At 44.7% G+C, this 20,446-nt stretch overlaps 1 protein-coding gene across 5 annotated transcripts in view; it reads right to left on the bottom strand.

Annotated features, from left to right (window-relative positions):
* add3a (adducin 3 (gamma) a) overlaps positions 1–20,446 on the bottom strand; it is a 149,770-nt gene that overhangs the window by 37,229 nt on the left and 92,095 nt on the right. For 4 of the 5 annotated variants that reach the window (XM_064961989.1, XM_064961974.1, XM_064961997.1 and 1 more), the window contains one exon: positions 3,149–3,398. In XM_064961989.1, coding sequence (XP_064818061.1) covers positions 3,149–3,358 — 210 coding nt within the window. In that variant the 5' untranslated portion in view covers positions 3,359–3,398. Of the gene's footprint in view, positions 1–3,148; positions 3,399–15,561; positions 15,909–20,446 lie in introns of those variants that run through there. The other variant, XM_064961982.1, reaches the window with a different exon arrangement.

The following is a 20,446-nucleotide window of genomic DNA, read 5'->3' as shown; positions in this document are numbered from 1 at the left end:
CATAGCACTATGCCTGCAGCACTAGACTACAGCCAGTCAGCTGTGCTCAGCAAGCTGGTTAGTTTCTTCTGGTCTAGATCAGTCTTTAAAAATAGTCTTTCTCATGGGCTGTCTCGAGATAACATGAGCTGACATCGCTCTCCGCTGAAACACACCGGTAACACAACAAACTAACCCCATGTTCAGAGAGAGAGAGGACAAGAAATAGGGAGAGAATGCAGGGAGAGAGAGAGAAAGAGGGTGAGAGAAAAAGAAGAGGGAGAGAAAGGAGAGAAAGAGAGAGAGAGAAAAAGAAGAGGGAGAGAAAGAGAGAGGGTGAGAGAAAGAGCGAGAAAGGAGAGAAAGAGAGAGAAAGAGGGTGAGAGAAAAAGAAGAGGGAGAGAAAGAGAGAGGGTGAGAGAAAGAGCGAGAAAGGAGAGAAAGAGAGAGAAAGAGATGGAAAGGCAGAGTGCTGGAGGGAGATGTTTATTGTTGTTGTGATAGAGTAGTGTTACACTAGTGTTGGAACCAGCTAACCCACATGAGACAGATGACAACAATATGCCCTCCGGGACATCACCTGCCATTAGTTCATAGGTTTAGGCTGTGGCTCACACACAATCAAAACAAAAACACACATCCACAGTTACATGTACGCACATTCTCACGTAGGCAGGCACACACACATTTACAACCCTTCAACATAGACATTTTCAGACAAAAGACACACACAAAACACACAGGTGAAGTTTAAAGCAGAGAGACTGTGCTCGTCTCCTGATCTCTCGACAGCTGGTATAAAAGCGCGCCAAAGAACCTGCGGTGGCATGTGTTGAATGTGGATCCCATTTAACGCTTTAAATAGAACACGGCTACACCAGCGCACACACACACACGGACACACACACACACACACACACGGACACACACACACACACACACACACACACACACGGACACACACACACAGCCAAAAGCTATGAACCTTGGGTCAATACCTGCAGGTAAACAAGCAGGTGTATCTGAGTGATTTAGGGGCTTGGAGAACAGACTACAAAGTTGACAGATAACAGCAGAGGCCATTCTGTATGGTGCAGGGCTAGTATTCTATCCTGTTTATGTGGAAGGGTGTGGTAGGTAGACTGTGGCAGTAATGTTGGGTCTGCTGGGCTGAAACAGTCTGCTGCCTGCTGGAGTGTTGCTGTGGTCTGTCACAACGTCAGTGTGTTAACCCCTAAGGGGTTTGACATGGCAGCCCCTGGAAAAAAAGCACACACACACAAAGTCCTACTCCTCACTTACAGGACTCTGTAGTATCTGTGTAACTCTCCTCTCTACCCCCCCCCCCTCTACTACTTACAGGACTCTGTAGTATCTGTGTAACTCTCCTCTCTGCCCCCCCCCCCCCCTCTACTACTTACAGGACTCTGTAGTATCTGTGTAACTCTCCTCTCTACCCCCCCCCCCCTCTACTACTTACAGGACTCTGTAGTATCCTTGTGACTCTCCTCTCTACACCCCCCTCCTCTCTCTCTTACTTACTGGACTCTGTAGTATCTGTGTAACTCTCCTCTCTACACCCCCCTCCTCTCTCTCTTACTTACTGGACTCTGTACTATCCTTGTGACTCTCCTCTCTACACCCCCCTCCTCTCTCTCTTACTTACTGGACTCTGTAGTATCTGTGTGACTCTCCTCTCTACACCACCCCCCCCACGCCTCTCTCTCTCTTACTTACTGGACTCTGTAGTATCTGTGTGACTCTCCTCTCTCTCTTACTTTCTGGACTCTGTAGTATCTGTGTGACTCTCCTCTCTACCCCCCCCCTCTGTCTCTCTTCTACTTACAGGACTCTGTAGTATCTGTGTGACTCTCCTCTCTACCCCCCCCCCCCTCTGTCTCTCTTCTACTTACAGGACTCTGTAGTATCTGTGTTACTCTCCTCTCTACCCCCCTCTTTCTCTCTTCTACTTACTGGACTCTGTAGTATCTGTGTGACTCTCCTCTCTACCCCCCCCCTTTCTCTCTTCTACTTACTGGACTCTGTAGTATCTGTGTGACTCTCCTCTCTACCCCCCTCTTTCTCTCTTCTACTTACAGGACTCTGTAGTATCTGTGTGACTCTCCTCTCTACCCCCCCCTCTGTCTCTCTTCTACTTACAGGACTCTGTAGTATCTGTGTGACTCTCCTCTCTACCCCCCCTCTTTCTCTCTTCTACTTACTGGACTCTGTAGTATCTGTGTGACTCTCCTCTCTACCCCCCTCTGTCTCTCTTCTACTTACTGGACTCTGTAGTATCTGTGTGACTCTCCTCTCTACCCCCCCCCCTCTTTCTCTCTTCTACTTACTGGACTCTGTAGTATCTGTGTGACTCTCCTCTCTACCCCCCTCTTTCTCTCTTCTACTTACAGGACTCTGTAGTATCTGTGTGACTCTCCTCTCTACCCCCCTCTGTCTCTCTTCTACTTACAGGACTCTGTAGTATCTGTGTTACTCTCCTCTCTACCCCCCCCCTCTTTCTCTCTTCTACTTACAGGACTCTGTAGTATCTGTGTGACTCTCCTCTCTACCCCCCCCCCCTCTTTCTCTCTTCTACTTACTGGACTCTGTAGTATCTGTGTGACTCTCCTCTCTACCCCCCCCCCCACCCACGCCTCCTCTCTCTTACTTACTGGACTCTGTAGTATCTGTGTGACTCTCCTCTCTACCCCCCCCCCCCGCTCTCTCTCTTACTTTCTGGACTCTGTAGTATCTGTGTGACTCTCCTCTCTACCCCCCTCCTCCTACTTACTGGACTCTGTAGTATCTGTGTGACTCTCCTCTCTCTCTTACTTACTGGACTCTGTAGTATCTGTGTGACTCTCCTCTCTACCCCCTCCCCCTCTTCTACTTACTGGACTCTGTAGTATCTGTGTGACTCTCCTCTCTACCCCCCCTTTTCTCTCTTCTACTTACTGGACTCTGTAGTATCTGTGTGACTCTCCTCTCTACCCCCCCCTCTCCTACTTACTGGACTCTGTAGTATCTGTGTGACTCTCCTCTCTACCCCCCCCCCCTCCTCTTACTTACTGGACTCTGTAGTATCTGTGTGACTCTCCTCTCTACCCCCCCTCCTCTTACTTACTGGACTCTGTAGTATCTGTGTGACTCTCCTCTCTCTCTTACTTACTGGACTCTGTAGTATCTGTGTGACTCTCTTCTTCTGTTCCATCATATTGAAGTCCTGTCTGAGGTCAGGTGACATGTTCCTCTCTCTCAGGTATTCGGGATCGTTGGGGTCGATGCGGTCAAAGTATCTTTCCTTAGGACCACCGGGTCCTCCACTGCCGCTGGGCGTGGGAGGGGTGGTCACCACGGCGTGATGGCCTCCTGCGCTCATGCCTGCTTCCTACGCTCCTCTGATTGAGCTCAGCTTCTCACTGGAAGGAGAGAGAGAGAGAGAGAGAAAGATTTAGAATAGAGATCTGACAGTTTGAGTTGCATCATTCAAGCTGCTTGAGAAAATGTCACTTGCAACCTGTAACTGCAACACTAATTGTGTCCAAATTGCTTTGTGTGACAGCGGTTTTACACTGAACTAAACTAAAAGACGCAATGGAAATAGGACAGATATGTTGAAAAACAATGGAAATAGGACAGATATGTTGAAAAACAATGGAAATGGGACAGATATGTTGAAAAACAAGTCCAAAACATGTAGTTCCCAACTCCCCATTTAGTGGTGGAAAGGTTTATCACCCCAAAGGGAACATTTATTCTGCAGAAGACTAATTTGCCAGACTGTGGGAAAACAATCGTTTTAAGTCCTGTTGCAAACTACTATTGAGCACAGATGCAGAGCCCCAAGTTATGAATGCACACAAACTAAGTCTATTCCTGAGGGCAACAACTGTTACAACTGAAAGGAATCCAAACTAGCATGAACCATTGACTTTAAACAAATCCAAACTAGTGGCAAACAGACAAGTCAAAGAGGACTATCTCTGCAAAATAAGTGAAATCCTCTGAACAGCAACCAGTCACTTTAACCAAACTTCATGCTAAACAGACAGTGAGACATGAGTATGCAGAGCCCCAGGTCAAGTGTCAATACAAAGTCAATTCACTTGACCGTGACCTTTTCTGAAGAAGCCATTCCTATGACATTACTCTTCAAACAGAGAGATAAACAGACAGACGTACAGGATAACAGGTGACAGTGACATGTCCCACAGGGGACAGACGGACAGAGAGGAAACAACAGCAACGTGTCTGCCAAGCAGGAAGAGGATGCTCATCTTATCAGGTCGTCTGCTGTGGGAAACGTTGCTCTGTGATTGGTCGACGACCTGACGCCAGCAACAGGAGTCAGGACCCGCTCTGACTCTGGACAGATTTGTTTCCATCGTACGCACACGCACACACACACACACACACACACACACACACACACACACACACACACACTTATCTATACGGAACGTGCTCCAGAGAGGGAAAGAAAGACAAACAAAGCGAGCGAGAGAGAGAGAAAGACTGATATTTTGTTAGCCCATCAGGGTCATGACTGGGTTAGTGAATACATTCCCCTGTCTGTTGCCTCACCCTGTTCCAGTTGGCATGACAACACACAACAGTTGGAAACAGCTAGAGTACGTCATGTGTTATTGACTCTCCTGAACCACTTGTTGCCATGCCAAATGAAGGAGAGAGCACAACAACGTCTGCAAAAGGGCCATGGATTTAATGACGGTATGAATTGGAAAGATCCACTAACGAGACAGAGAGTGTAAGAAACCATCTCCCAGGTTGCTTTGTGGCGCGGCTGTGGAGGTTAAAGGCTTCCGAATGCTTCGGTTCAGCTGGCGCCTAGGAGAGTGTGCTCACATACTCTCTTCAAAGACCTACGCTTGAAAAAGCAAAAATCGGCAATAGTACCGTTTGTCCATCTTGAAATGCCGTAGCCAGTATACACTTCCTCAAAATAGTCTGAATTCATCTAAGATAACTCAAGAACTGTCATTCATTTTGACGGTTCTGCCGAGGAGATCTTCGTCACCCAATTCTACATGTGACTAAAATGTTTGGTGCAGTATTTCTCTTTGGCCTGCTTTGAGAAAAATAGTTGTGTACGAACAGCCAGGGAAAAAACTGTTGCCGAAGACCAAAACGTCACAAAATGTAGTCAGAATATATGCATGAACCGGTCCAGATGGGAAGCATGCGGATCGCCTTTAGGTTAAGCCTTGTATTCGAGATGGGAGGGGCAGTATTTGAGATGGGAGGGGCAGTATTTGAGATGGGAGGGGCAGTATTCGAGATGGGAGGGGCAGTATTCGAGATGGGAGGGGCAGTATTCGAGATGGGAGGGGCAGTATTCGAGATGGGAGGGGCAGTATTCGAGATGGGAGGGGCAGTATTCGAGATGGGAGGGGCAGTATTCGAGATGGGAGGGGCAGTATTCGAGATGGGAGGGGCAGTATTCGAGATGGGAGGGGCAGTATTCGAGATGGGAGGGGCAGTATTCGAGATGGGAGGGGCAGTATTCGAGATGGGAGGGGCAGTATTCGAGATGGGAGGGGTAGAGAGCAGGCTGGCCTCAACCAGATGGCTTGAGGTTTCCACCCAACAGAAAGCGACTACTACAGCTGGAACTGTTTTCACACACAGACACAGACAGACAGAGACAGAGAGAGAATGTAAACATATGTTTCCCATGACAATAAAAAACATTGAATTGAATTGAGCGAGAAAGCGAGAGACCTCTACAGCTGGGATTGTTTCCCAATCACTCCAGTCACATGACCGCAGGCCACTTAAGAGGGTTACCCTAGCAGCAGAGAAAGATCTACTGTACCTGCTGTCTCTCTCCCTTTCTTTCTTTTCTCCCTGTCTCTTTCCCTTCCTTTCTCTTTCTGTCTCTTTTTGCCCAAGTCCTCTATCCCTTGGATTTGAACGAGGGAGGGAGTTCGGGATGGAGGAATAAAGGGATGGAGAGAGAGAAGGTAGTTTCTTTTCTTTGCTGCTCTGCGTTGCTAAGCTGATCCTTCAGGTCTAATGGAATTTAACAAGATGTTGCAGATTAAAAGCCACAACGCACAGCTCTGGGCTCCCCTGTAGATTAAAAGCCACAACGCACAGCTCTGGGCTCCCCTGTAGTCTGGATCCGACCCAGTGTGTTGAACAACGCACAGCTCTGGGCTACCCTGCAGTCTGGACCCAACCCTGTGTGCGTGTTTCAATGGGACTGCATAGACTGGTGGTGTCATGACGTTGCCCTCTTTGGGTATAGCAAGTGCCTTCCCCCTCTCTCACTCTTACACTCAGGTTCTGTTATCTCAGGTCGTAAATTCCTGAAGGAGACCCTCTCCCTCACGCAGTATAGAGAGAGAAGGCTTCACAGTAGAACAAAGGAACTTCTACATCACAGAACTTGAGAACTGAACAATATCCATGTTTTGGAGGAAGTGTAAACGGTCGGTGGAGAATCCAGCTACGACCGGTCCATTTTGTATAATGTTTGTGACCTCATGAGAGACAATACAGCCACATTACCATAACTCTGTTTATACAAGAGTCTCCGTTATGAGTTTTGCATCTAATTATTGTATAAAATGAATGAGTAAAGATGAAACTATTTGTGAAATTATGTAATGTGATTTTAAACGGTTTAATGAAAGAGAATCCAATTCTCTTTATCCTGTTGAGTGTAGGGGGCAGTATTTTGATGTTTGGATGAAAAACGTACCCAAATGAAACGGCCTATTTCTCAGGCCCAGAATATGCATATAATTGTCAGATTAGGATAGAAAACACTCTAAAGTTTCCAAATTTGTAAAAATATTGTCTGAGTATAACAGAACTGATATTGCAGGCAGAAACCTGAGGAAAATCCAACCCGGAAGTGCTGTTTTCCCTGAAAGCTCTCTGTTCCATTGACAGCCTTCGCTCCAACCAGATTCCTTTTCCTATGGCTTCCCCATGGTGTGAACAGTCTTTAGACATAGTTTCAGGCTTTTATTTTGAAAAATGAGCAAGAAAGATCACATCGCGTCATTGTATGCCTGGGTGCCAGCAACATTTTACATTCTCTCTCTCTCTCCTTGAAGCTTGAAGAAGCTACAGTCCGGTTGAAATATTATCGATTATATATTGTAAAAACAACCTGGGGATTGATCATAAAAATCGTTTGACATGTTTCTACGAACTTTACGGATACTATTTGGAATTTTCGTCTGCCTGGTCGTGACCGCTCGAGCCTGTGGATTTCTGAACATAAGGCGCCAACCAAATGGAGGTATATTGGATATAAAAATAATCTTTATGGAACAAAAGGAACATTTGTGTAACTGGGAGTCGTGTGTGCAAACATCCGAAGATCATCAAAGGTAAGCGATTCATTTTATTGTGTTTCCTCCGGAGATCGCAACCACCACCCTAAGACCTGACATGGTGCTCTGGTCCCGTTCACTCAATAAGGTCTTCATCATTGAGCTCACAGTACCCTGGGAAAACTCAGTAGATGAGGCTTATGAGCGAAAACATCTGCGCTATGCTGATCTAGCTGCCGAAGCACGGCATCATGGCTGGAACACAGAAGTCCGACCAGTGGAGGTGGGCTGCAGAGGTTTTGTGGCAACATCTACAACCAGACTGCTTAGAGACCTGGGAATTAAGGGCCAGAGCCAGCGTTCGGCAATCAAAGCTGTATCAGAGGCGGCAGAAGGCAGCAGTCAGTGGCTCTGGATGAAGAGGAAAGACCCCAGCTGGGCCCCGAAGTGAGAGGGCCAGGAGGTATGCGGTCAACAATGCTTGACTCAGGGAGGAGGACGCCCCTGCCATGCATAGTCCCATGGGATGTTGGCTATCAACAACAAGGCAACTCCTATGACTAATTGGGAATGGGACGCAAGCGTAGGATTGATCACCCTGTCGCTGGCCGCCTTTGGGGAGGGTGTATAGTGTGAAAGGCCGAAACACCCTAGGAACCAAAGGTACACTACTGACGATGCGCTCCCCAAATTTCACCACGTTCACTGTTTATTAACTCTTGGAAGTGCTTGCACAACGGATAGTAACATCTCATCCTGTGTTCTTGGAATCTTGCTTTTCTCACTTTCGTGACCAATCTACTTGGCTGCTAACTGTTTGTAATGTTTTGTCTACTGAGAGATGTCCTTACATAAACGCTTGGTATGCTTTCGCCGAAAATCTTTTTTGAAATCTGACACGACAGGTGGATTAACAACAAGCTAAGCTGTGTTTTGCTATATTGCACTTGTGATTTCATGAAAATTAAATATTTTTAGTATCCATTGTAACCAAAGACTTCGTGGAAGAGAGAGACGGGCGCATGAACTTTCCAACAGAAAGACGGACAATTCCAACAGAGATCCCGGCGACACACTGAGCGTAAATATATATTGATTGCAATTATTCCCGAATGAGTGAGTGTTCATGTGCAAAGGATTAGCATTTCAATTATTAGAATTATCAGCTGTGTAGTGACTCTCGTCTTTCCGGCCTTCTCAGTCCACACCCACTTCCCTTATCATTTCCTTGTAACCATATATATTGTTGTTTGTTTATGTATTTCTGTGATTATTTAGTTAGTAAATAAATGATTAAGAGAATTGATGGATGGATTATTCATAGCAAAGACTGGGTGCATACAGATAACCAACAACTTTCGACGTTTGGAATGAGACTAACGTGAGGTAAAGAATGATTCATTAATTAGAAGACTAATTGGTCAGATATTAAAATATCTGAAAAGTTATATTAGGAAAATTATAATTTTGTAATCTGAAGATTTTCCTTGGCGCTCCGACTTCCTGGTTGTCACGACTCCTACCGAAGGTGGCTCCTCTTCCTGTTCGGGTGGTACTCGGCGGTCGTCGTCTCCGGTCTACTAGCTGCCACAGATCCCTTTTCCCTTTTCTGTTGGTTTTGTCTTATTGGTTACACCTGTTTCTTGTTTAGGTTTTTAGTTGGGCTATTTAAGCCGGTAAGGCCCGCCTGCTCTTTGTGCGGGCTTATTTTCTTCACTGTGTTTATGTGTGTTAGTGGGTTTAGTTTTTTGGGGTTTTCTTCGGACTTGTTAGGTCCTGGTTTTGGGTTATCGTGCATCCAGTGTTTCAGTGTATCCAGTGTTTCAGTGCATCCAGTGTTTCAGTGCATCCAGTGTTTCAGTGTATCCAGTGTTTCAGTGCATCCAGTGTTTCAGTGTATCCAGTGTTTCAGTGCATCCAGTGTTTCAGTGCATCCAGTGTTTCAGTGCATCCAGTGTTTCAGTGCATCCAGTGTTTCAGTGCATCCAGTGTTTCAGTGCATCCAGTGTTTCAGTGCATCCAGTGTTTCAGTGCATCCAGTGTTTCAGTGCATCCAGTGTTTCAGTGCATCCAGTGTTTCAGTGCATCCAGTGTTTCAGTGTATCCAGTGTTTCAGTGCATCCAGTGTTTCAGTGTATCCAGTGTTTCAGTGCATCCAGTGTTTCAGTGCATCCAGTGTTTCAGTGTATCCAGTGTTTCAGTGCATCCAGTGTTTCAGTGCATCCAGTGTTTCAGTGCATCCAGTGTTTGGGCGTTTCCCTGTGCCAATTGAAACGCCCTTCTCCGTACCTTCAGCCTCCGGCCCCTGACTCCACACCCACTACGCCTAAGTGTGTCACACTGGTTAATTATATTTACATGAGTAAGTTAGTTTAATCATGTAATAATAACTACAGAGAATTGATTTGATGAAATAAGTCTCCACTTTAATGATGCCAAAGACACGACAGTGGTTACTTCAGCCCCCTGCAAGTTCCTCTCTGTGTTGCTATAATAGTTTTAACTCACAGTAGGGGACCTTGTATGGACACAAAGCAAGATGAATGATCGCTTAATGACTTTATTGTAAGACACTATTAATACATTTCCCTCAAAGAGCTCATGTCCATAGTACCAGTCCGTCTGTAGGTACATTACATGTTTGAGCCAAACCCCAGTAGGAATATCATGTGTGTACATAGTCTTTTTTATGTACTAACTGACTGGTACTATTACAAGTGAAAGACGACATAGATTCAAAGCCAATGTAGTGACAGGTTGTTTGATAGTCTGACCAAATAGGCCTTCGCCAAGACACCGGAGACAAGTGCATGCTGGACATTCCGATGCCATGCCCAGCTGACCAATGAGCTGACACTTGTGACCCTGAGAGGGGAATGGGTTAGGGGGATGACATGAGTTAACGAGTTTACAACGTTGTCATGACAACAAGAGAGCCAAATAAGGCCAATAGTGCATCCTACAGCAGGGTTTCCCACGCTGCAATTTCAATAGACAATATGAGACTTAACATCCTGTCTAATATAATATGGACTGTAATGTAGGACTACAGTATATGAGACTTACTATCCTGTCTAATATAATATGGCCTGTAATGTAGGACTACAGTATATGAGACTTACTATCCTGTCTAATATAATATGGACTGTAATGTAGGACTACAGTATATGAGACTTACTATCCTGTCTAATATAATATGGACTGTAATGTAGGACTACAGTATATGAGACTTAATATCCTGTCTAATATAATATGGACTGTAATGTAGGACTACAGTATATGAGACTTACTATCCTGTCTAATATAATATGGACTGTAATGTAGGACTACAGTATATGAGACTTACTATCCTGTCTAATGTAATATGGACTGTAATGTAGGACTACAGTATATGAGACTTAACATCCTGTCTAATGTAATATGGACTGTAATGTAGGACTACAGTATATGAGACTTACTATCCTGTCTAATATGGACTGTAATGTAGGACTACAGTATATGAGACTTACTATCCTGTCTAATATGGACTGTAATGTAGGACTACAGTATATGAGACTTTTATGTTAACCTGTATGACATTTAGGAAGGTCAACATTGCGTCAGCTTCTTGATATCAAGCCACTGCTCCACTTAGGCTTGGCTGGAGTTGACATGACTCTCTTTATCAGCTGAATCATCACACATTGGAACACTTATGTTTCTTCTATGGCAGAACGCCAAACCAACCTTCTCCCTCCCTCCCCTCTCTCCCCTCCGCTCCCCTCCCTTCCCCCCCTCCCTCCCTCCCTCCTCCTCTGATCCTCAACTCTGTACTTTGCATGGACATTAATAAAATCCCATCTAGAAGAATCTGTTCAAGTCAAAGCAGCAGGACAACTCTCCCTCCCTCCCTCCTCCCCTCCCTCCCTCCTTCCTCCCCTCCCTCCCTCCCTCCTTCCTTCCTTCCTTCCTTCCTTCCTTCCTCCCTCCCCCCTCCCTCCCTCCCTCCTCTCCCTCCCTCCCTCCCCCCCTCCCTCCCTCCCTCCCCTCCCTCCTTCCTTCCTCCTCCCTCCCCTCCCTCCCTCCCTCCTCCTCTGATCCTCAACTCTGTAATTTGCATGGACATTAATAAAATCCCATCTAGAAGAATCTGTTCAAGTCAAAGCAGCAACTCTCCTCTCCCTCCCTCCCTCCCTCCCTCCTCTCCCCCCTCTGATCCTCAACTCTAATTTACATGGACATTAACCTCTTGAAACTCTAGGGGCGCTATATCATTTTTGGATAAAAAGACGTTCCCGTTTTAAGCGCAATATTTTGTCACAAAAAGATGCTCGACTATGCATATAATTGGTAGCTTTGGAATGAAAACACTCTGACGTTTCCAGAACTGCAAAGATATTTTCTGTGCGTGCCCTAGAACGTGAGCTACAGGCAAAACCAAGATGAAACGGCATCCAGGAAATGAGCAGGATTTTTGATTTTTTGATTTTTTTCCTTATATGGCTGTGATTGCGAGAGGAATGAGTCTGCCCTTTCTGTCGTTTCCCCAAGGTGTCTGCAGCATTGTGACGTATTTGTAGGCATATCATTGGAAGATTGACCATAAGAGACCACATTTACCAGGTGTCCGCCCGGTGTCCTGCGCCGAAATTGGTGCGCAAAAGTCAGCTGCAAGTATTTTTCCATGGAATTCAGAGAAGAAAGCAGGCTTCCACAAACGATATATCAATGAAGAGATATGTGAAAAAACACCTTGAGGATTGATTCCAAACAACGTTTGCCATGTTTCGGTCGATATTATGGAGTTAATTCGGAAAAAGTTTGACGTTTTGGTGACTGAATTTTCGGTTCGTTTCGGTAGCCAAATGTGATGTACAAAACGGAGCGATTTCTCCTACACAAAGATGCTTTCAGGAAAAACTGAACATTTGCTATGTAACAGAGTCTCCTCATTGAAAACATCCGAAGCTCTTCAAAGGTAAATTATTTTATTTATTTGGTTATCTGGTTTTTGTGAAAATGTTGCGTGCTAAATGCTACTCAAAATGCTAAGCTAGCTTAGCATACTCTTACACAAATTAGTGAATAGCGATGGTTCAAAAGCATATTTTGAAAATCTGAGATGACAGTGTTGTTAAGAAAAGGCTAAGCTTTAGAGCAGGCGCATTATTTTCATTTTATTTGCGATTTTCATGAATAGTTAACGTTGCGTTATGCTAATGAGCTTGAGGCTATAAATAGAATCCCGGATCCGGGATTTGCGACGCAACAGGTTAATAAAATCCCATCTAGAAGAATCTGTTCAAGTCAAAGCAGCTGGACAACTCTCCCTGAAGGTTACATAACATCACATTCAATACACCCCTGTGTGTGTGTGTGTGTGTGTGTGTGTGTGTGTGTGTGTGTGGTATCATTGTGTCTGTATGTGATTGAGTGTGTGTATTAAATTCACACTTTCCCAAAGCCATGCCCTGGTTTATTGAATGAAACTGCAGAGGGCAGACAGGCTACTATACATCCAACTATAAAGACACAGGCCTCAGGACTACAGCTACCCCGCTGACTAGAGAGAGAGAGGGAGAAAGAGAGATTATATGGGGAGTAGGGATACGAGAGAGAGAGAGAGAGGGAGAAAGAGAGAGATTATATGCAGAGTAGGGATACGAGAGAGAGAGAGAGAGAGAGAGAGAGAGAGAGAGAGAGAGAGAGAGAGAGAGAGATTATATGCAGAGTAGGGATACGAGAGAGAGAGAGAGAGAGAAAGAGGGAGAGATTATATGCAGAGTAGGGATACGAGGGAGAGAGGGACCAGACCAGAATAAAAGAAACAGGCCTTATACTGTAGGAAACCACTAGCAGTGAATTGATAGGGACCTGTTGGTTGGGAGAAACAGATGAAAACAAAAGAGAGGTAGAGACGGAGAAGAGAGACAGTATGAGATCCCGAGAGTGAGAGTAAGAGGGAGGGAGGGAAAGGCATAGAAAGAGAGAGAAAGAGAGCATGGTGAACGTGAGAACGACAGAGGACCTGCTGGATGAGCATGGTGAAAGAACGACAGAGGACCTGCTGGATGAGTGCAATCGTCTGGGGTCAATCCCTAACAGCTGTGGAGTTGCCAAAATAAAGTTGCACAGCCCCTCACCCCCCTTTACCCCCCAGTGTTGACCACACCAGACTCCCCCTCTGCCTCGAACACAAGTCCCCCAGTATGAATGGAATAACCGCACAACCACAAAAGACCTAGCTAAGCACACACACCTCTTTCACAAGGTATCACAATGTGTATTGAATATCTACACAACCACAATAGAAGCAGCAGACAGGCTCACACACAGACACACACATCCGTCAGTGCTTACAACACAAGGCTCCCCGTAAAACCACAACACAACCACAGACCCAGATAAACACAGGACAGCAGTATCCCTGCTCAGTACCCAGTCACAAGATGCCCAGTTCCCAGAGCGCTCCCTCCTGCGCCCTCAATGTTCCCTTTGTCCCCTTCCCAACGTTCCCGTCACTCGGGTCACCCGGCGGGAGTTTCACACAGTATGACATTTAGTTTCGGAACCAGAGTTAGGGGTGAAAGGTCAAAAGATGAGCTCACACGAACTAGAATAATAAAATAAAAACACTGACACGATTGGACTGTCAATAAGGCACCACCTAAAGCAGTTTATTTCAGTCTTGTGTCTCTGTTGACAGATGACAAAGCTTTGTCAGATCAAATTGATCAACAAAATAAATAACTAAATAAATCTACTCAGGGGAAGCATACCATGCTGACCGCAAAAGACGGTTTTGACTCAAGAGCCTGCTTAAGGAGCACCAGACTGTGACTGTTATCCGGTTGGTCTCGACTGGTTGCCTGAAGCAAAGTAACAGCAATCTCTGACCTATCGACCTTTCAACCTTTGGCCTACTGCTCCGCCGTCGGCCACACACCCCTTCCACGGCTTCAGACATAATGTGTCACTATGTGGAGGAGAGTGTGGTCTGAGGAAAAGTCAACGCTTTGACTGAAACTAAAGCTTATCCAGGAAGCCCGAATAAATCACAAATGAGCATAGTGGTATTCTCTCTTCATTACTCCAGTTACCTCACCTCATGTCAGCATGACATTTAGCCTTGAACTAACTCCAGCAGGGAGGACAGATTAGAATGCTTTCCATACAGTCCTACACACCTTACCCCTCCTCTCTTCTGTTGACAGCTATCCTGCTAGTGTCCCCACCTCTCCCCCCCCCCACTCAATTCAATGGGCTTTATTGGCTTGGGAAACATATGTTAACAGAAACAAAAGTGAAATAAACAATATAAACAAAGTAAACATTACAAAGGAATAGAGACATTTCAAATGTTATATTATGTCTATATACAGTTTCCCTCTCTCTCTCACACCTCATCCCTTCTCTACTATTTGTTATCATGCCTGCTGGATTCTACGGCCTATCTTTTAGCCATCACCCCTATTAATAGGGTGAGGCTTTTGGGTTGCGTTGCCGACCGTACGGGAACAATGCCAGGAAACAATCCCACACACTAATTATAGATGGCTATCTACTGTTCTGCATGGCCGTACACATTGTAGGTGGGCGGGGTGTGTGTGCGCTTTCAAAATAAACAAAGTGAGGACACAAAACCCCACTGAATAATCTACGAGTGAAAGCATGGCGCTGTAACCACGCAATGTACATCATCTATGACGTGGCTGCTGTGAAGTTAAGTTACATAGGCCTGGCCAGGTTGGATTGTGGCTGTAACCGAGCCATGCAAGCCAATCAGAAATGTCCGTTCCACCCTTACTGGACAGTTAAGCGTTTCAACTTGAACTTTGACGATGCACTGTAAGCAGAGAACAAGCTGTGCTCTTCAGACCTCTAGGTAGTATATTAGTGTACTGGGCAGTATGCATTCTTACTGTTTAGCTGATGAGTACAACTATGAGTGTCTCCATTGACTCAGTGCTAAAAGCATGTTGACAGAGGCAACACAACCAACGGGTGTTCATCGTGGAAGCCTGGAATTCACCCTTAAATTGGCAGTTGAACAAACAGCTTGAAATCACAATCACAGCTCACAGATTGAAATGAGTTCAGTCAACTCATGCAGTTGAAGTAGGGATAGTGACAGTCAACAACATACACAAAGAAACGGGCTTCAGCTAACTGACCTCGTAGTTTAGTGCTCAAATAGGTTTCACATTCAATTCAGTCCAATTGAAAAACTTGATTCAGTAGGAATAGTCAAGTCAGTAGTACACACACAAAGAAACACGCTTAGCTAACTGACCTTATTGTGTCCCCTGTACTCAGTCAGTGAATCTGATAGAACCTGGAATAGAAACGCCAGTCAAAACGCATGTCTACTTCCTCGCCTCGTTTAGAAATCCCAGAGTAGATCCACCGGGACGCGGATGAAAAATAAAAAGAGGGAGAGAGAGAAGGAGAGAGAAAAAAACAGTCCGTTCACTGCTTCTTCGTCTCCCTTCTCCAGTTGATCCTATATGTTGGTCCTGGACCAAACCAAAAAATGAACTGCCTGAAGACAGAGTTGCTGCTAGTCCCAGATTCGACTGCCACACACACTCCACTCTCTCGCTGCTTTGGCTGCTGTGACCGCAGCGGAGGAGAAAGAGATTTCAACAGCTGTGTGTGTGGGTGTGTTTGTGTGAAAAGGAGCTAAAGGAACCACGTGATAGGCTTAATCCTCTGCCCACTGAGGGAACACACACTGCAGTCTGACCATTCAGGGGCCGGCTGTCACACACTGGTTCCCTCCCATCTCGCTTTCCCTCTCTACTGCTCTTATTCTAACTCTTCTCTTTCTCTCTCTCTCATTCTCTCTTTTTACTTGTTCTCTCTCTCTCTCCTTCCCTCTTGCAGCAGTATTATAGGGCAGTGTTTTGGAAGTATACTGTCAGGCTACAAATCACCATGGCACATCGCTAACATACTGTCGCTCTAAGGTAACACACCCCCACCGTTTCTATTTGCCATGTTCTACATACCCACTGTACTGGAGAAGGAGGCATCGTGCAGATCTGGGGAGGTAGCTAGCTAGAGCATTGAGTGTACCTAGCTAGAGAACATTGTGTGTGTGTGTATGTGTGTGTGTGTGTGTGTGTGTGTGTGTGTGTGTGTGTGTCTACAGAAGCACAGCGTGACCACATTTCTGCAGGCCGCAGCCTAAACAATGGACCTTTATCATCCAGTTTATCAGGTCAAGGCTGTAAATCAAACGCGGCTCCTTATCAATGAGGTTTCAGCCTGGTTCTTGGGGACTAACTCTCTTGTGTGTTATTGAGTCTTGTGTCTTCAGCTGAGAGAGGAAATCAAAGGGATGGTCTTCCTATTGTGCAATACTCTATTACAACACGACCAAGAGGTTATACATGGAATCATACTTTCCCAGACACACATTAACCCGAGTCTTGACAGAAACACTTCCAATGAAGAATCTCCATTGAACATGTTTTTTAGTCTACAGGCTTAATCTGTGCCCAGGAAACCGGCCCAGCGAGAGTAAGCTGATCCTAGATCAGTCTTTGAGTAAGACTGTGTCTTAGTATGAAGTAAATGCGTTGGAAACAGAAGACGACCCTTTGCTCTGGTAGCTATGGAAACAGAAGGTGACCCTTTGCTCTGGTCAACAGTAGTGCATTAGACTACACAGAGAATAGAACCATAAACAGAAGGTGACCCTTTGCTCTGGTCAACAGTAGTGCATTAGACTACACAGAGAATAGAACCATAAACAGAAGGTGACCCTTTGCTCTGGTCAACAGTAGTGCATTAGACTACACAGAGAATAGAACCATAAACAGAAGGTGAACCTTTGCTCTGGTCAACAGTAGTGCATTAGACTACACAGAGAATAGAACCATAAACAGAACACAGTCTGGAAGACCTAGGATAGGATAGGATAAAGCAATCCTTCTCACCCCCCCCCCCCCTTAAATGATTTAGATGCACTATTGTAAAGTGGCTGTTCCACTGATGTCAGAAGGTGAATTCACCAATTTGTAAGTCGCTCTGGATAAGAGCGTCTGCTAAATGACTTAAATGTAAATGCAAATGGAAGAGGTATACTTGACTGTGGTAGAGGAGACATCCCTCGCTTTGATCATGGAGACAGTGGTGACTGTGTTGTGGTGGGTGGATAGTGTGTTAGATTTGACAGGGCTGTGTGAAAGATTAGAGGGGTGTTAGTGGTGTGTGTGTGTCAGAAAAAGGGTATTACAACTCCTCTCCCCTATTTGACCTAGATATTGTGTGTATGCATTGATGTAGGCTGTGTGCTGTTTTTAAATGTAGTTCTGTCCTTGAGCTGTTCTGGTCTATTAATGTTCTGTATTTTGTCATGTTTCATGTTCTGTGTTGGACCCCAGGAAGAGTAGCTGCTGCTTTCGCAACAGCTAATGGGGGTCCTGTGTGGCTCAGATGGCGCTAACGCCAAAATCCCTAGGGCCACCCAATGTAAAAAGCCGATTGTTTTTGGACAAAAGAAATGGGATATATATTATATATTATCCTATGACGTGTGTGTGTGTTAGTATGTGTGTGTTTGTGTGAGTTATTAAATGTCAGTGAATGTGGTTAAGATTAGAGTGGTTGTGATTAAATATTGATGGACAAATCTTCTTCCTTGTGATGTAATACTCTGCACACACACACACACACATACACACACGCAAGCTTGCAAAATACTACATATAGACTCAAGACCAACTCAATCAATTCAGAGCATTGGATGGGCTCTGTCACCCTTCATGCCAACTGACTGAGCGTTTACTGTATAACTCAACAGTCTAATGCCATCCCCAGCTGGCACCACCAGCCCTGAGTCCGGATCTCTCATCCCCTAACCACTCAACAACACACACTGACTACCCAACGACAATCAATGGGCTCGATAAAACACAGCGTTTAGAAAGGACAGCTAGTGTTGGTCATTGGCTCTGCTCATGTCACATTACCATGGATACGGGCTGCTTACTAAGAGTTTAAGACAAGGAAGAGGCCAAGCAGCCATGACTTTGCTCATTGTATTCATGAAATAATATACCAGGGAGAAAGGAGAAACCAGCTGACAAACTGAGGTCAAACAAAAGTCTATTGTAAATTCTACATATTGTCTTAAGGCCAGGCATCACACCTTAATAGGGGTTCATTTTCTCTTAATCCTATCACAATCAACTTGTTGTGTCTATGTTGGTGATGTTGGTATGATAAACTAAAAGAAAATATACATTATACACATTTCAGTACATTTGAATGTTTTTTTTTACATTTTTACGTTTATTTTTTTGAAAATATTAATGTTAATGGACCAAAATCAAATCCAATTGTATTTGTCGCGTACACATATTTTGCAGATGTTATCACAGGTGTTGCAAAATGCTTATGTTGCAAGCTGCAGCAGTGCAGTAATACCTCACAATACACCCAAACCCCCAAACATAAAAGAAACAAATTAAGAAATATCAGTCCGGAATATAAATATATATGTACAGTTGAAGTCGGAAGTTTACATACACGTATGTTGGAGTCATTAAAACTAGTTTTTCAACCACTCCACAAATTTGTTGTTAAACTATAGTTTTGGCAAGTCGGTGAGGACATCTACTTTGTGCATAACACAAGTCATTTATCAGACAGATTATTTCACTTCTAATTCACTGTATCACAATTCCAGTGGGTCAGAAGTTTACATACACTAAGTTGACTGTGCCTTTCAAACAGCTTGGAAAATTCCAGAAAATGATGTCATGGCTTTAGAAGCTTCTGATAGGCTAACTTACATCATTTTAGTGAAGATGCTGGAGGAAACCGGAACAAAAGTATCTAGATCCACAGTAAAACAAGTCCTATATCGACATAACCTGAAAGGCCGTTCAGCAAGTTAGAACCCACTGCTCCAAAACCGCCATAAAAAAAGCCAGACTACGGTTTGCAACTGCACATGGCGACAGAGATAGTACTTTTTGGAGAAATGTCCTCCGGTCTGATAAAACAAAAATAGAACTGTTTGGCCATAATGACCATCGTTATGTTTGAAGGAAAAAGGGGGAGGCTTGCAAGCCGAAGAACACCATTCCAACCGTGAAGCACGGGGGTGTCAGTATCATGTTGTGGGGGTGCTTTGCTGCAGGAGGGACTGGTGCACATCACAAAATATATGGCGGACAATTATGTGGATATATTGAAGCAACATCTCAAGATATCAGTCAGGAAGTTACACCTTGGTTGCAAATGGGTCTTCCAAATGGACAATGACCCCAAGCATACATCCAAAGTTGTGGCAAAATGGCTTAAGGACAACAAAGTCAAGGTATTGGAGTGGCCATCACAAAGCCCTGACCTCAATCCCGTAGAACATTTGTGGGCAGAACGGAAAATGCATGTGCGAGCAAGGAGGCCTACAAACCTGACTCAGTTACACCAGCTCTGTCAGGATGAATGAGGCCTACAAACCTGACTCAGTTACACCAGCTCTGTCGGGAGGAATGGGCCAAAATTCACCCAACTTATTGTGGGAAGCTTGTGGAAGGCTACACAAAACGTTTGACCCATGTTAAACAATTTAAAGGCAATGCTACCAAATACTAATTGAGTGTATGTAAACTTCTGACCCACTGGGAATGTGATGAAAGAAATAAAAGCTGAAATAAATCACTCTACTATTATTCTGACATTTCACATTATTAAAATAAAGTGGTGATCCTAACTGAACTAATACAGGGTATTTTTACTTGGATTAAATGCCAGGAATGGTTAAAAACTGAGTTTAAATGTATTTGGGTAAGGTGTATATGATGGTCTGTATAGACATTATGGACACCAATAAATCTCTAAATGGGATAGGTAGATGCAAAACTGTCATTTCGCCTGTGGTGCCTGGCCAAAGTTGATACATTTTGTAAGTTTTGCAATCATACTCTGATACTCCCCTTCTGACCTCCTCTTTTGCTGTGTGTTCCATCGTTTGAAGTCAGGAATAGTCTAAATAACCGATTGTATCGGACCCTGGATGGGTCTCCTCTCTAAACTAAAGCCATTAGAACTGAATGAGTTCTTTCCCAAACATGACCAAACCACCCAACTCCTTTGATGTGTGGTTTAGATCGGCGGCCATTTTATTTTTCCAACACGGTCCCAACATGAGGTCAAGTGTT

Source organism: Oncorhynchus masou, chromosome 5 (genome assembly GCF_036934945.1).
Source record: "Oncorhynchus masou masou isolate Uvic2021 chromosome 5, UVic_Omas_1.1, whole genome shotgun sequence".
Lineage (NCBI taxonomy): Eukaryota > Metazoa > Chordata > Actinopteri > Salmoniformes > Salmonidae > Oncorhynchus > Oncorhynchus masou.
This window is presented reverse-complemented; position numbering and strand designations above follow the sequence as displayed.